Source organism: Monoraphidium neglectum (assembly GCF_000611645.1).
Source record: "Monoraphidium neglectum strain SAG 48.87 unplaced genomic scaffold scaffold01431, whole genome shotgun sequence".
Lineage (NCBI taxonomy): Eukaryota > Viridiplantae > Chlorophyta > Chlorophyceae > Sphaeropleales > Selenastraceae > Monoraphidium > Monoraphidium neglectum.
The window spans coordinates 923-14,846 of record NW_014012197.1 but is presented as its reverse complement, the minus strand read 5'-3'; the positions used below and the strand labels follow the sequence as shown (position 1 = coordinate 14,846).

At 65.2% G+C, this 13,924-nt stretch overlaps 3 protein-coding genes across 3 annotated transcripts; 2 read left to right on the top strand and 1 right to left on the bottom strand.

The window, feature by feature from the left end:
- Nucleotides 1-240: 240 nt before the first annotated feature.
- MNEG_7859 (hypothetical protein) lies at nucleotides 241-1,058 on the bottom strand (the record flags this gene model as incomplete). Its single annotated transcript, XM_014043670.1, has 2 exons — nucleotides 241-321; nucleotides 642-1,058. 2 exons carry the CDS (start codon nucleotides 1,056-1,058, stop codon nucleotides 241-243), a joined length of 498 nt encoding a protein of 165 aa, XP_013899124.1.
- A 4,537-nt stretch (nucleotides 1,059-5,595) lies between these two features.
- On the top strand, nucleotides 5,596-6,626 carry MNEG_7858 (hypothetical protein; the record flags this gene model as incomplete). Its single annotated transcript, XM_014043669.1, has 4 exons — nucleotides 5,596-5,649; nucleotides 5,911-5,972; nucleotides 6,190-6,262; nucleotides 6,444-6,626. The coding sequence occupies 4 exons, from the start codon at nucleotides 5,596-5,598 to the stop codon at nucleotides 6,624-6,626; spliced, it is 372 nt and encodes a 123-aa protein (XP_013899123.1).
- A 957-nt stretch (nucleotides 6,627-7,583) lies between these two features.
- On the top strand, nucleotides 7,584-13,581 carry MNEG_7857 (hypothetical protein; the record flags this gene model as incomplete). The annotated part of the gene is made up of 9 exons (XM_014043668.1): nucleotides 7,584-7,731; nucleotides 7,971-8,227; nucleotides 8,403-8,690; nucleotides 9,021-9,494; nucleotides 9,679-10,314; nucleotides 10,765-11,631; nucleotides 11,901-11,966; nucleotides 12,268-13,189; nucleotides 13,484-13,581. 9 exons carry the CDS (start codon nucleotides 7,584-7,586, stop codon nucleotides 13,579-13,581), a joined length of 3,756 nt encoding a protein of 1,251 aa, XP_013899122.1.
- Nucleotides 13,582-13,924: the final 343 nt, after the last annotated feature.

Here is a 13,924-nt window from a genome sequence, read left to right as displayed (position 1 = left end):
GGGTGGGACGAGGGGGCGGGAATGGCGTCTGGCTCAGGGGGCAGGGCAGCAGCAGGCTGTGGGGCCGAGGTGTGGAGGGGGCCCAGCGAACGGTGCGCGCAGGGACCGCGGTATGCTTGCACTTACTTTTGTGCACACGGTCATCGTGACCGTGACACCTGGGAAGCCGCGGCAGGGCGGGGCCCCCGCCTTGCCGCGTTGCCACCCTTTGCGGCCCCGCCCCTGCCGGCCGCCGGCGCCTCACCAGTTGAAGAGGGCGCCGTTGGAGCCCAGCGCCGCCAGGGGTGCGGTGCCTATCCGGCCCACCATGGCGGTGTCAACCTGGGGAGGCGGGGGTGGCAGCAGCAAAAGGAGGCGCGGGCTGTAAGGTCCTCAGCCACCCACCCCCAGCCCCAGCAACCCAGCCGGCAGCAGAGAGCCCTGCTGCCCCTGCCTGGCTTATGAGCAGCACATCGCCCCCATCCCTCTCCACATCCCGCTTGACAACAAGTGCGCCTCTGCAACACGCATGCGGACGCTTCACTGTCTGCGCCGACTTGAATACACAGAGGCACTGCGGCGGCGCCTGCTGCCCAGTGCCTGTGCCGTCTCGCCGCAGCCAGCCATCCAGGAGTACCCCCGGCCGTGCAGCCGGGCCGCACCAGTGACATCAGCGGGTCCGCCATCGACGCGCCAGCCACCGCGAGCGCGTTGAGCGCCACCTCCCTGTCGAGGCGCGTCGGCTGCAGCCAGGCCGCCCACGAGGACGCGACGCCGCTGAGGTCGACGCCCGCTGACATGCCGCCATGGCCGCCGCCGCTCAGCCCATTGCCCGCACCGCTGCGCACGGCGCGAGCGCCCCGAGGTGGCGGGCTGCGGCTGCGGCTGGCGCGCACGTCGCGGGTGGCGCTGGGGGAGGGGTGGCGCTGGCGGGGCGAGGGGTATCGGCGGATCAGGGGGTCGCTGGCCCCCAGGATTGACGAGTCCGAGGTGCGTGCGTCGTCCACGCTGCGCGCTATGCTGAGCACCGTGTGTGTCGTGACGGTTGCCGCTGCTCCGCCGCCAGCCCCGTCAGCCATCACTGGAAATCGGCGGCGCGGCCGATGTGAGGGCGGTGCTGATGATGCTCGCGCTGCAAGCTCCGCCTCTCGGGGCTTGGCCCCGTGCTGCGGATTGCCGAGGGGTTCAATATGGATGCTGGAAGCTGTGCATGGTCGTCTGATTATCCGTGCTCAACACTAACAGGGCAACGATCGCGCCACAAGCTGTTGGCACGAGGCCATCACCACCGCGGTCAAGCGTCTGTGCGCACTCGGATCTATATACGATGTTTCATGCCCAAGATATCACGACCACGGCTGGGCTGATGCCCGATGATGCCCAAAGAGCAAACGCAAGATCGACGTTGTGTGTTTGAGCAATCAAGGGCATGACGAACGTTGGATATGAGTCAGGGTTCCGGTATGCAGTGACAGCGGCGTAGAGGCTGAGGCTGCGGCCTGGTGTGTTCGTTCAAGGGTGTCACTTGATGGACGGGTGACATGCGGCCTCCTCGTGCCTGGTCGTTTTGCTGCTGCCCGGAACATTTGTAGGTCTTTGCAGTGCGTATCCGGATGTCAAGACACCATCCGAATCACTGTGTATCATGTGCAAAGCTGTGTGCTGTGCAGCGGAACGGAACACGCACATTGAAGGTGCTGCACAGTGTGCAGCTGGACGAACGGCGCCGTCTATCCACACACTTCTTTCAACAGCAAGGCAGGGAACAGTCCGACATGTTTGCCAGACTGAACACCTGTCTTGTAAGTGAAGTTGTGGTGCACACATGCAGTAGCGCGTCGGATTTCGAGTGGCCGCCGACGCCTGTAACCTCCAGACACATGGAAGGCTGTAATAGCATGCGGTGGGGCAGAACCCCAGCTGTAACTCCCTTGGCATTGGTTAGATACAAGTAATGTTGAATTAGCTTCCAGACGACTGATTTTTCAAGGTCACAGGAAACACAGACCGTTGGGATAGCGAGTGTGATTCTAATCTGCACCAGCAAACCCAACTGCTTCCCGCAAGACCGCCCTCAGCAGCCCCTCCAGGGAGCCCGCAGTTGAGCTGCCATCACCACCACCGCACTCCGTGCTGCCATGGACCCCGGCGCTCAAGCCCATGCCTGTTGCGAGGGCCTCACCACGGGCTGCCCTGGCCGCGGTCGTCCCCTGCACCGCCAGCAACACCACCCGCCAGCCACAGTCCTTCAGCAGCGCTCGCCGCCGCTTGGCGGTGCCGGAAAGCTGCCGCTGCTTTGGCTGCCAGAGCGGCAAAGCACTGGCACCCGTGCTTGGGGCCGCGTCATCTGGACCCACAAGCTGGATCGCCACGCAGTCGCGCTGGGGGAACAAAGGTGACCGGGCCATCCTGTCCTGCGCATGCACGTCACGCTCAGCTTCCACTGGGTCGGATGCGCGGCTTCTACTGCTGCCGCTGCCGCCCTCGCTGCCGCTGCTGCTGCCGCTCTCGCTGCCGCCGCCACCGCCGCCGCCGTCGCCGTCGCCGCTGCTGATGCTGATGTCACCGCTGCTGCCGTCGCCGCGTCCGCCCCTGTCCTCAGCGCGCCGCAGCCCTGGCAAGAGGCGCCCCGAGCCGCCATCGAAAACGCGAACCACCAGGTCTAGGGGCAGCCCCCCCTCGCAGCACACCCAGCGCACGGCGTGAGGCAGGCCCAGCCGCCGCAGCGCGGCCGATGCGGCGGCGGCCTGCGGCGCGTACCGCGCCCAGTGGCCGCCGACCACCGGGTGCAGTGCGACGAGGCGCGCCAGCCCCTCGCCGCCCGCGGCCTCAAATGATTGGGACCCGGCTGCATGCCCTGCAGCCGCTGCGCTCGGCGCTGCCTTTGCTGCTGCGGCACCGTCCTCAGTTGTCCTCCCGCCGCCGTGGCTGCCAAGCAGTGCGCTGTGCACTGCGGCCTCCACCGCCTGAGGGACCCTCTGCTGCTCTGCCGCCAGCCGCAGCAGCGACAGGTTGCGCCGAGCCGCACCACGCGCGCCCATCTCTCCGGCACTGCCGGGGATGCTTGTGCCTGCGGCTGCGCTGGGGCCGAGAAGTGCCTGGGTAGCTGCGCCGCAAAAGGCGGTGATTTCGCCGGCGTCGGCGGCAGCAAAGACGGAATCCAAATTATGGTACCTGTCGGTGTTGATCGAATAGCATACAAAAGAGGCCAGCAAGGACGAAAGTCCAGGCAATCTGGGGGAGAAGACATTCTCTGGTGGCATTAGCTGACTACAGCCATGCCCGGAGGGGTGGGGCGCCGTGGTGCGCAACAGACCAGGCAGGCGGCAGCTGCGTGACTGTGGCCGTTCCAAGCCTTTTGAATGGACACACTTCACACCCATTCATACAAGGGCCAGGCAAGCCGCACGACGAGATGCGGGCACTCGCGGGCGCGTATCCCCTTGAAGAGCGCACCTCTGCACCAACCGCCGCGCTGTCCGCTCGCTTACGCCCGTGCCCGCAACGCCGGCAGCCTTCTTGCCGGCAAGAGCGAGGAACGTGGGGTGGTCGGCGGGCGCGTAGCCGTGGGCGGCCTGGAACTCGGCCGCGCTGTGGAGGCGCAGGGCCGAGGGCCGCGCCTTGGAGGGGACCCCTTCCAACTCGAGCCTGCATGACCGTGGGTCACAAACAATGCAGGGGAAGGGTTGAGCAAGATGCGGGGCCCGCATGGGGTGGGGGGCGGCAGGCGGGCCGCCCAAGAAAGGATGGCAGGGGCGGTGTTGAAAAAAGCACAGGACTACGCAAAGCACGTGGACTTGTTGTCAAGAGGACCTGGGGTCTCACCAGAAGGTAGTGGGGCACATCAGCTGCTCCATGTCGCTGTCGCTGCTGACCAGGACAACTACGGGCGCCACCGGCTGAGACCGCAGCTGTCCAAAATGGGTTCGTGCGTCGTGCAATGAAGTGTGGGTTGAGGGTTGCCTTGACTGTGCAGGCAAGTGCGACACAATCCAACCACAGAAATGCAAGCACCGGCCCTGGGGCACAGAAGCAAGGCTGGAATGCAACCAGGGAGGCCCTGAACCTACCAACAGCACCAGGCCGGCCATCATGTCGTCCGCCTCAAACCTTGGGGAGGGTTGGGTTTGTTCTTTTGGTGGGGGCGGGCTGCTGCTGAATACATCTGGAGGTAGGCACAAGGCTGACCTGCAGCCGAGCCGCTGCCAGGACACAAACTGCCGGTGGATTGCATGCTCGAACATATGTTGCTCTCCCCCCTCCCCCTCGCCTCCTGCTGGCAGCAGCTGAGGCTCGCGCTCACCCCACTGCTGCATGGACGGGGACGCAGCCCTCCGCACGCGTGGCAGCGTCAAGGTGCGACCACCCAGGCAGCACGCCGGCCCAGGGAGTTGAGCGATCCGCAGAGCCTTGAGGTGGCAGGAGCGCCCCGTTGTAACACATGGGGATTGTGAGTGCGGCAGACGCACGGGGCCCCTCTCATCTGCAGTCAAGACGATCCACTGTGCCTCTGAGATGCCGTAGGAGTGAGGTATGGCAGGCACCATTCTGCTGGAGAAAGCGACAGGCATGCGGTGCACAGGGCGTGGCCACCCCACGCATCGCGCAGAAAGTTCCATCTCCCTACCCACCTGCTTGCTGCCCGCGCCCGTACCGCGCCCGGTTGTAGCCAGGGTGCAGCGTAGCTCGCGCATTGCCGCCAACTGACCCCTTATTGTCGAAAGCGACTAGAGTCACGTCGGCGTTGGTTGCGGCACGCAGGAAACGCAGCCACGCACGGAACCGCGAAGCGTGGGCGGCCGCCCCAACGCCGGCTTTGACCCCGTCACCGCTGATGCCCCGCGTGCGCGGGCGGCAGCTCATCGCGACATTTGTGCCGTCAACGATGGCAATGAGCCTGTCACTCGGTGACGCCGTGCGCAGCGCCCAGCAGCCAGGGGCGGCGGGTGCGATGCGTGGTGCGGGTGTCGGCGGGTCGGCGGCGATGGCAGCTGCTGTGGCGGCGGAAGACAGGCCATCAGTGCAAGCGTGGGCCCAGCGGCGCTGGTACGGCGACATGCGCTGCCATTGTGCCCTCTGGACAAGTACTGCACTCATGCAGCGCGCCGCCGCTGCTGCTGGGGCTCTCTTCATCTTCACTGCCTCCGGCGGCGTGCATGCAGCGATCGCCGACGCCCTGCTTCGACTGTCAACTTGGCTGGGGCCAGCTCGTCTAGCAGTCTACATGCTACGTTGTCCATATTCTTGACACATACAGACGTGTTATCATACTGTCACGGAGTGTATCCTGTACACCCGTGGCTAGTGGGTGTGACAAGCACGGGTGCCAGCGGCGGTCTCAAACAACCAGCTCACACTACAGTAAACAGACGCTCGAAAGCTTGTGAAATCCAGTCTATTGGTGTTCCCCGCCATAACCCTTGTGCTCGAGTCCCGCACTTGAGTCTGCGCAAGTGTGCGGAAGCCTATGCTTACTTGATATTAGCCAAGAAGAGAAGCATATAGGACGGCGAGGCGCCGCGTGCTGCTGATCAAGACTACCGCGTGCGCGCGCCGCTGCAGGGGCAGCAACAGCTTGAACGCCGCGGTGCCAGCCCGGCGAGAGGCGCAACAATCATGGCTGGCGGCGATGAGTTTTTCGACGAGTTTGGCCTGGCGCCTCACGAAGAGGTGCGCGCTGGTCAGGACCGGCGCCGTTGTCGCCCCGATCCACTGCGAATGGCCGCCCGCCTGCAGTGCATCGCGCCCAAATGCCAGAGCACATAGCCAGGCGGCTGCAGTTTAGCAGCCCCGCAACCGCCTGGCGGGTGCGGGCACCACAAAACGGCCGCATCATCATCTTCTCCATTCCTGCCGGAACGCCTTCAGTTCTGGCTGACCGTGGATCGCCTGCTACAACCCAGTGCACCTTGAATTGATGGACAAACACAGGTCCTGTTCTCAGATGAGGACTTTCAGCGCCTGCGAGCCCTGTTCCTGGACAACAACCTCAGGTCAGTTGGTTTGCATGGAGTTGAACCAGCCAGGCTGAGCAGGCGTTGTGACTGCTGCGCTGCAGGCCCAACAATCCCGCGTGGTTCCAGCAAGCGCTGCATCATACCGGAGCATGCAGCCAACAATTGCCATCGTGAAAAGGGGCGTCCACACACCACGCATGCCCTGCACGCCGACCCATGCACGCGCACGCTTGCACTGCGGCGCTGCTTACAGCCTTGAGGACCTCCACGCGCGCTACAAGGTGGCCCTCGAGGACATACTGAAGGCCAAGGGCCGGACAGTAGAGGTAGGCACCGACGGCGCGAGTCGATAGACGCGCCGGGCTGCTGCACCCGTGAGATGACACGCGTAGCCTTCAGGCTGCAAGCCGCCAACGCTCTGGCACCTACCCTTGAGCAGCTTGCTCAGCCTGCTGACCACTTCCCTTCCTCACACACCTGACAACATGACTCGCCCTTCTATTGCAGTGGGCCCTGGAGAACCATGCGCAGTACCCTTACTGCACTGCCTATTCCAGCCTGTCAGACCTGGACCTCATCCGCTCGGAGGCAGTGGCGGCCGCAAAGCAGTGCGGCAAGGTGCAGCCCAAGGAGGAGTGGACGCCGCCGCCGCCTGACGAGGAGCCGGAGACCGCGGCGGACTATGAGTGACCGGCCGTGCCCCCTCTGCCTCAATGTCTCATGTGTGGCAGCAGCTGAGTATGCTTATGCCTGCCGGCAGGCGGCAAATGCATCCCTGCACCATGTGAGGAACCACAGGTGCTCATTTCCTGCCGGGTCATGCCGCGCCCAGGAAGCAGCCCACGCATGCATGCAGCTGCCATTGGCACATGCAGACGGTGACTAGGACCAACCTAATCCCGAAGGCAGCAGGCTCATCATTCCAGAAGCGCTGGATGATGGATCACAAGCGCTTTGTTTTCCACCCGATGGCCAGGATCGCCACACCCTCCTTTTTTCCCTGACTGCAGGCAGGTTTTAGTCTTGGTGATATGACTCAAGTGCGACGCCGACAGCTTTGTGCGTTGATTTGCACGAATAGCCCTTTTGCGCTGTGCATAAGTGCAAGAAAGCCACAAGAATTGAGGTCCCCGTTTCTAAGGGTCCGGAAGTGCAAGTATATCAGCATGTGGCATGGTGTAACACACCCATCTGCAATCCTCGCGGCAAACTTGTTGCCACGTCAAATCCTCCATGCCCGTTGGCGTCTGAGTCGCACCGCTGGCTCTGCAAGAATCGTGTGCAGCCGCCTTGTCCGTCTGGACTGCATTGACTTGCGTGGCTGGTCTGCATGCGGTCCATCCCACCACACATTGCACTCGCTGCAAGACAGCACACAGTCATGCATTAAACTACTTATGGCTTCATGTATCACAGTGACCTCATAACCAGAGAAGGGGTTGCAATGGGTGCGAGGTCGGTCCTGTCGATGGCGTTCGGCGACTGTCACGGTCGGGCGGTTTTGACGGGCCGTTTTGTCATGGAATTTTTGCTTTATTCTTCGCAAGGAACCGAGAAGCAAGCGTAACATACTTCTGACAGCGCAGCAACCGGCGATCTGGGTGCCACGCAGCATGTGTCAGCGCTTTTAGAGCCAGCGTGCCGAACATGGCTGTGGGAATTCATGGCGGACTGGAGGACAGCGTCGCAGCAGCGGCTGCGCGCCTGGGTGCAGCAGTGCTGCACGCGTCATGCGCGCTGCTGTCGGAGCCTCTGTACGTCTCCGCCAACGGCGTTTTTGCCTGCCTCTTGGGAGGTGGGTGCGTGGCATGTTGTACACACTGCATGTATGCGCACTTTATCGCTGCTTGCTTGCTTTACAGCAGCACAGCCACCTGTGGGTACTGCAGTGCAAGCGTCGACTTTGGGGCTGCAGCGGCGGCCCTGGACGAGTCAATGCACTCTGCAGTACGCCACGGCAGCAAGCAGCGCCCGTCTTGGCATGGAGACGCCTAAACCCGCGCGCTTGCACCCGGCCCTGCACAACAACTGCAGGCGAGGAGGCCGCCAATTTGCTGGTGATGTGCCACTGTGCCACCTGCCGCAGCACGCGGCCGCTGGTGTGGGCCACATCGGCGGACGGCGCCCCCCAGCCCGGCAGCAGCTCCATCCATAGCCTTGCTGGCTGGGCGGTGCATGTGGGGCTCGCGGCGCCGGACGAGGCGGCGGACATGGGCCTGCTCGCAGAAGCTGCTCCGCAGCTGCTTCATCGCATCATGGCCGGCGAGGACGAGGATGCGGACCTGCACAAAGTGAGGGAGTGACCGGCGCGGAAAGGTCGCGTGGCCCACAAGATGTGATCTTGAGTTTGCACATCGTCACAGCACAGAGGCGCGGTGCGACCGCCGCATGCGTTGGATGGGATTGTGCATGCGTGGCGTTTCAGGCAGCCCCTCACCTGCCTCACCCCCCCGCCCCCCCGCGCAGAGCTCGCTGGCGGAGGCGCTGATGCTCCGCGCGGCGCGCCTGGGCGGCGGCCCCGCGCTGGCCGGCCGCCGCTGCTTTGTGCTCGACGTGTCGGAGGCGGCCGCTGCGGCAGAGTTTGTGCCAGCAGCCGCGGTCGCTGCACAGGGCCAGCAGCGGCAGGGCCATGAAGATGGCGTGGCTGGGCTCGACATGGAGGCAGGGGTGGCCGCGGGAGGCCTGCAGCTGCCGGTTTCCGCCTGGGTTGAGGCGCGAGCCGAGGCTTGGGACGAGGGGCAGCAGCTGCTGCTGGTGAGCGGGCCTGGGCCCAGCGAGCTTGCTCGTGAGGCGCGTTGGTGCCCCTGGGGTGTGGCTGCAAACGGGCTTTTCGATGGTTCGCAGCAGGGGCCCATGGGAGCCGGTGACTGCAGTGCAGCCATCCGTGCAGGTTGCACCAGGCCAGGGATTCAATCGCAAACCGGCTACGCGCAGCTTTGAGCAGCGCCCTCAGCAAGCAACGCGCAAGCTGCTCGTAACCCCAACCCACAAACCCTGACCTCTGGCCCAGCCCTTCCTGCCCCGCCCGGCACGTTTGCGCTACCCCTCACCACGTCTCCCCCCCCCCCACGCCTTCCTCCACAGCTCTCCATTGAGGGCCATATAGTGGGGGTTTACCTTGGAGCCTGCTGGCTTCACTGGGGCGACCACCCGCCCGCTCCCGGAGAGCTGCCCGTGCCATCTCCAGCGATCGCGCCGCTTCCGCAAAGCCTTCTCTCGCACTGGGCAGCCGATGCCGCGCCGCGCGCTGCGTCGCCGCCGCTTGCGAGAGCGCCGCCGCCGCAACAGCGGCGGCGCTCTCACAAGCGGCGTCGCAGGGGGGATGCTGGTGACTCATCTGATGAGGAGTGGGTGCCCGACGAGCCGCCGCCAGCGCCGGTCGCAGCGGCGGCGGCGGCGCCGCCGCCGCCGCCGGCGCCCGCGCTGACTCCAGCAGACGTCGCGGCCCTGCTGGCCGGCGCACAGCCTGGCGCAGGGGTGGGGACGCCAGCAGCCGGCGGCGGCCCGGTCGGTGTTGTGGAGGGCGGTGAGGTCGAGGTGCTCTTCACTTACCTGCTGGTGGGCAACGGTCGGGTGGCCAGAAGGGAAGGCTGACACGGGCACAGTGGGCGCTCTGCAGCAAGATGCATGCATCGCGCCCAGCCACGGCAGCAGGGCACCTTCAGCACGGGCCCCTCCCTACAATAGATTTTTGCCCCTCACTAGCCTGATACCGCGAATCTGCGTCCCCCTACTCCCTCAGAAGGACCCGCGCCCTATCAAGGGCTGCCACACCACCTCCATCCGCCTGCCCCGCGAGCGCTTCCTCGACCGCGCCTTTGCCGCCGACGGGCTGCCCGCCGGCCGCATGCCGGTCTGGCTGCAGCTGGACGGCCGCCTGCGTGGCGCCGGCATTGGTGGGGCCGCCGGCGGCGATGGCGGTGGCAGGGACGCGGGGTCATCCGTGGAGGTCCGGTCCGTCATCGACCCCCGGACCGGCAAGGGCTGCGGCGAGGCGCACGGGAAGATGAAGAGGCTGCTGGGGGATCTGATCTGGAAGGCCGTGATCCTGGGCTTCGGGCGCGCGCGCGGCGCGCGCGATGGGCGGGAGGGGCTGCTGCTGATTGCTGAGCGGAGGGAGGGGCTGGAGGCGCTGGCTGCTGCAGAGGCGGCGCGGCGCCAGGCCAAGCCGGGCAAGGCCGAGGGCACGCCAGCAGACGGCGGCGGGGCGGCGGCCAGTGCGCGGGCGGCTAGTCGCCCGCAGTCGGGGGCGCTCAAGCGGCGGCAGTCCGGGGCATCAGAGCTGGGGATGGATGGCGAGGGGCGGCCGTCCAAAGCTCAGAGACGCGCGGAGCGCATTCCTGTGTCAGTTGATAGAGACTCGTTTTGGTACAGCCAGGTGGGTGTGTCGTGCTTGTGGGGAGATTTATGCATGCAGACACGCCTGAGTGGAGGATGGCTGCGAGTACGAATTTCTGCCTTTGAAATACAACACATACATTCACACACGCATGCATATGCTCGCGCATGCACTCACATCTGATCAAGCACACACCCACACACACTTACACACACACACACACACGCATGCGCGCGCACGCACGCACGCACATGTGCGCGCGCACACACAAAACGACAGGCACATAGTATGTTTGTCGCGCTCACTGAGTTGATTCGGATGAATGCGTTTGCATGTGTCTGCGTGCCACTGATTTTACCTGCATGTGGGCAGCGCTGCCGACTTCATTCATGCAAGCTGATCACCCACGGCCCACGCATACTCACGCTCCCTGCATCAACATGCTTCAAAATGCAATCCATCCCGTTCACCTCGTGCACCCGCTACCAGGGCAAGCTCGTCACCGCCCTGGTGGTGCACAGCGGCCTGCACCTGCCGCGCAGCTGGGTCAAATCAGCCGGTCTCGCGCCGCCGTCCAGGGAGGCCAAGTCCAGGCAGCTGTCAGTGAGGCTGCTCGAGCCTGCAGGCTCTGGCGGCGAGACCCTCGAAGGCGACACGGCAGGGGCGGCGCAGGGGGGGCAGCTCGCAACTGGCGGCTGCAGGGCCCCGCCCGTGGTGGATGGCAGCGCCGAGGCAGTGAGCGGTGGAGCGGCGGCGGTGGAGTTAGGCGCGGCAGCTGATGCTCACGACACCACTGGGCATTTGGAGATCGCCCATGACGCGGGCGCCGCGCCCGGTGCTGACTTGGCTGCCGCTGCGCCGGCGGCCGGCGGGCCGGCAACGCTGCAGGCGACGGCGGCGGGCAGCGGCTGCGGAGGCCATGGCATGGATATTGGCCTGGCACATGAGGGGTCCAGCAGCCAGGGGCAGGGAGCCGCGGCTGAAGGTGGCAGGGACGCCAGAGGTGGTGCTGGTGCTGGCGGCGATGGTGGCAATGGTGGTGGGGCTGGCAGTGGCGTTGTGGTGGACAGGGAGGAGGATGCCGCCATGGAGGACGCACCCTTGTCACAAGCCGGCGAAGGCTGCAGCGCCCCCTCGCCTGCGCCTCCTGCCGCGCGCTCTGGCAGCGGCAACGGCGGCGGCACCACACCTGTGCCAGCGCCGGCGCAGGCAGCGGCTGGCGGCAGCCCTCCGGCCGTCCCTTCCTCGCTCCCATCGACACCGGCGGCGCCTTCAGCGGGCATGGCGCGCCCGAGAGGGCCGTGGCAGGTGGTGGCAAGCAGTGAGGTGAAGCTGACCCAGGGCATGCACACCAAGGTGGGGAGCAGTATCGCGCTGCATGGCGGGATTTTGAGGCTTGCTTAATGTCATCCGGTCCGGCAATCTTGCTATCAATGGATTGACAATTGCCGTCGTGGGGCACCAGCTGAGTGTGCTGCCTGCACAAGTGCACCGCGGCCCCCGCCAGTTCCGCCACCCGACTGACCTCCACACCATGACCACCCTGCATGTCTCACAAATATGACATCTCAAATGCAGCCAACATGCCATACGTTTGTTTCACTCTGCCATGCCCTGCTGTGCAGCACACGAGCCAGCTGCAGTACAAGCTGCAGCACAAGGCCTTCCAGGAGCTCTTCAGGGACCACGTGGTGCGGCCCCCTTGCCAGGAGCACAGGGGAAAGAGGGGCTCCGAGGGAGTTTGGTTGTGTGTGCATGAGTGTTTAGGGCATCTGCGCGTTTGTGCCTGCAAGTGTGGTGAGTGCACACATGCTGAAAGCCTGCTGGTGCAGGGTGCTGAAGGGGGCGGATAAGGGAGGGCCCAGCAAGCAGTGGTGTGAGCAGCAGCTGTGGCATGGTAGTGCATGATGTGGCTTACATCAAATTGCACCCCCTGTGAGGTTGTGCCGACTCCAGACCACCTACTCACAACACCACACCCTCTTCTAACAGGGGTGGTACATTTTGGGGGCAACCAAGTCGGGCGATGGCGCCATTGACGTGTTCATTCGGCGCCCCACGCATGAGGAGGTGCTGGCGCAGGCTGCGGCCGCGGAGGCGGCAGCGGCAGCCCATGCGGCGGCAGAGGCGGCAGCCGCAGAGGCGGCAGCGGCGGAGACGGCAGCGGCGCTCGCGGCAGCAACACCAGTGGACGAGGCTGGTTCCAATGCAGCAGGCGGCACTGGCATTGGCGGGGGCGCAGGCCAGCAGCTGAGCGAGCGGGCGAAGACTGCAGCGCCCACAACAGGGGAGGTCCAGCAACCACCTCTGGGAGGTCATCCAGCTGTGGCGGATCCAGCTGGTGCTGGTATGGTCAATTTGCAGCAGCAGGGGCAGCAGCCGCCGCAGCAGCAGGAGCAGGAGCAAGAACAGCGTGAACAGGAGCAGCAGCAGCAGCAGCAGCAGCAGCAGCAGCAGCAGCAGCAGCAGCAGCTGCAGGAGGAGGAAGAGCAGCAGCAGCAGCAGCAGCAGCGGCCGCAGCAACAGCAGCAGCAGCAACAGCAGCGGCAGCAGCAACAGCAGCAGCAGCAGCAGTCGCATCCGCACCCACTCTTCATCACGCCGCCGCCTCCGGCGCAAGTGGCACCCATGGTCGGCGCTCCGCCCCCCGCAGTGCCGTCCACCAGCGGCACGATGGTCGGTGGCGCCACCACCGCTGCTGACGCCCTGGAGGATGGCGGACAAGTGTCAGCCGCGCTGCGCGCCCTGCAGCTGCCAGAAGCGTCCGCAGGCCCCGGCGATGCTGATGCGCTGCGTGCGGCGGCGCTTGTCGCGGACAAGGGGGTGGCTCTGGCAGCGGCAGCGCTGGGCTTGGACCGGCAGGCACAACGGGTCGTGCTCAAGGCATTCGCCCTGGCGGCGCGCGACCCAGACCGTAGGCGGCTTGATTTTGTCTTTGTGCTCTGCTTAGTAGGGATGATTGGCGTGTCCATTGTGCACGGCATGGCGTTGCGCGCATTGGGGTTCGAGCCCCTTGCCGGTTGCGCCGCCTTCCCTGCCTGCTCCTTGCACAGACCCCTCTCTGCTGTGTCGTGTTACGCGCCTCCTTTCAGCCTGGCCCCACAAGCCCCGCCTTCCAATACCTCGCAGCAGCCCCTCCTTGCACCTCTATCTGGACGACCCAGCGCCCAGTCCCCCCCTGTCATCCCCCTACCCTGCCCTCTTAAAGGCCGCTGGAGCCTGGTGGCATTCGACTACCGGGACCTGCGGCAGGCGTGCGCGGAGGGCGATGCAGAGTGGGCGCGGGACATACTGGCCGGACTCTGACGCAGGGCGGTGGCTCTGTATGCATGCGCGTGTCTAGCTCCGCCGTCTGCTTTTTGCTGCGTGTTCAATAGCCTCGGATGCCCTCCTGGGCAGACCTCATGCGCGCCTGAGGGCCGGCCCAGGGCCGTCTGTTTGTTCACGGGCGTCAGGCTTTAGCCCCTGGGCCGTGCCTTGTCAGTTGGCACGTTTTTGGGCTGAACACTGCAATACGTGTCAACACGAGCCCCTCACTGTATCAGTCAGGTTAGTTTGGGCTAACCGCCCGTCGATCGTTTTGCGATTGTGCTGTCGTCACAGCCGGGGGCCCCTGAACTGCCCACCATGTAACGCGTATGCTCTTGCC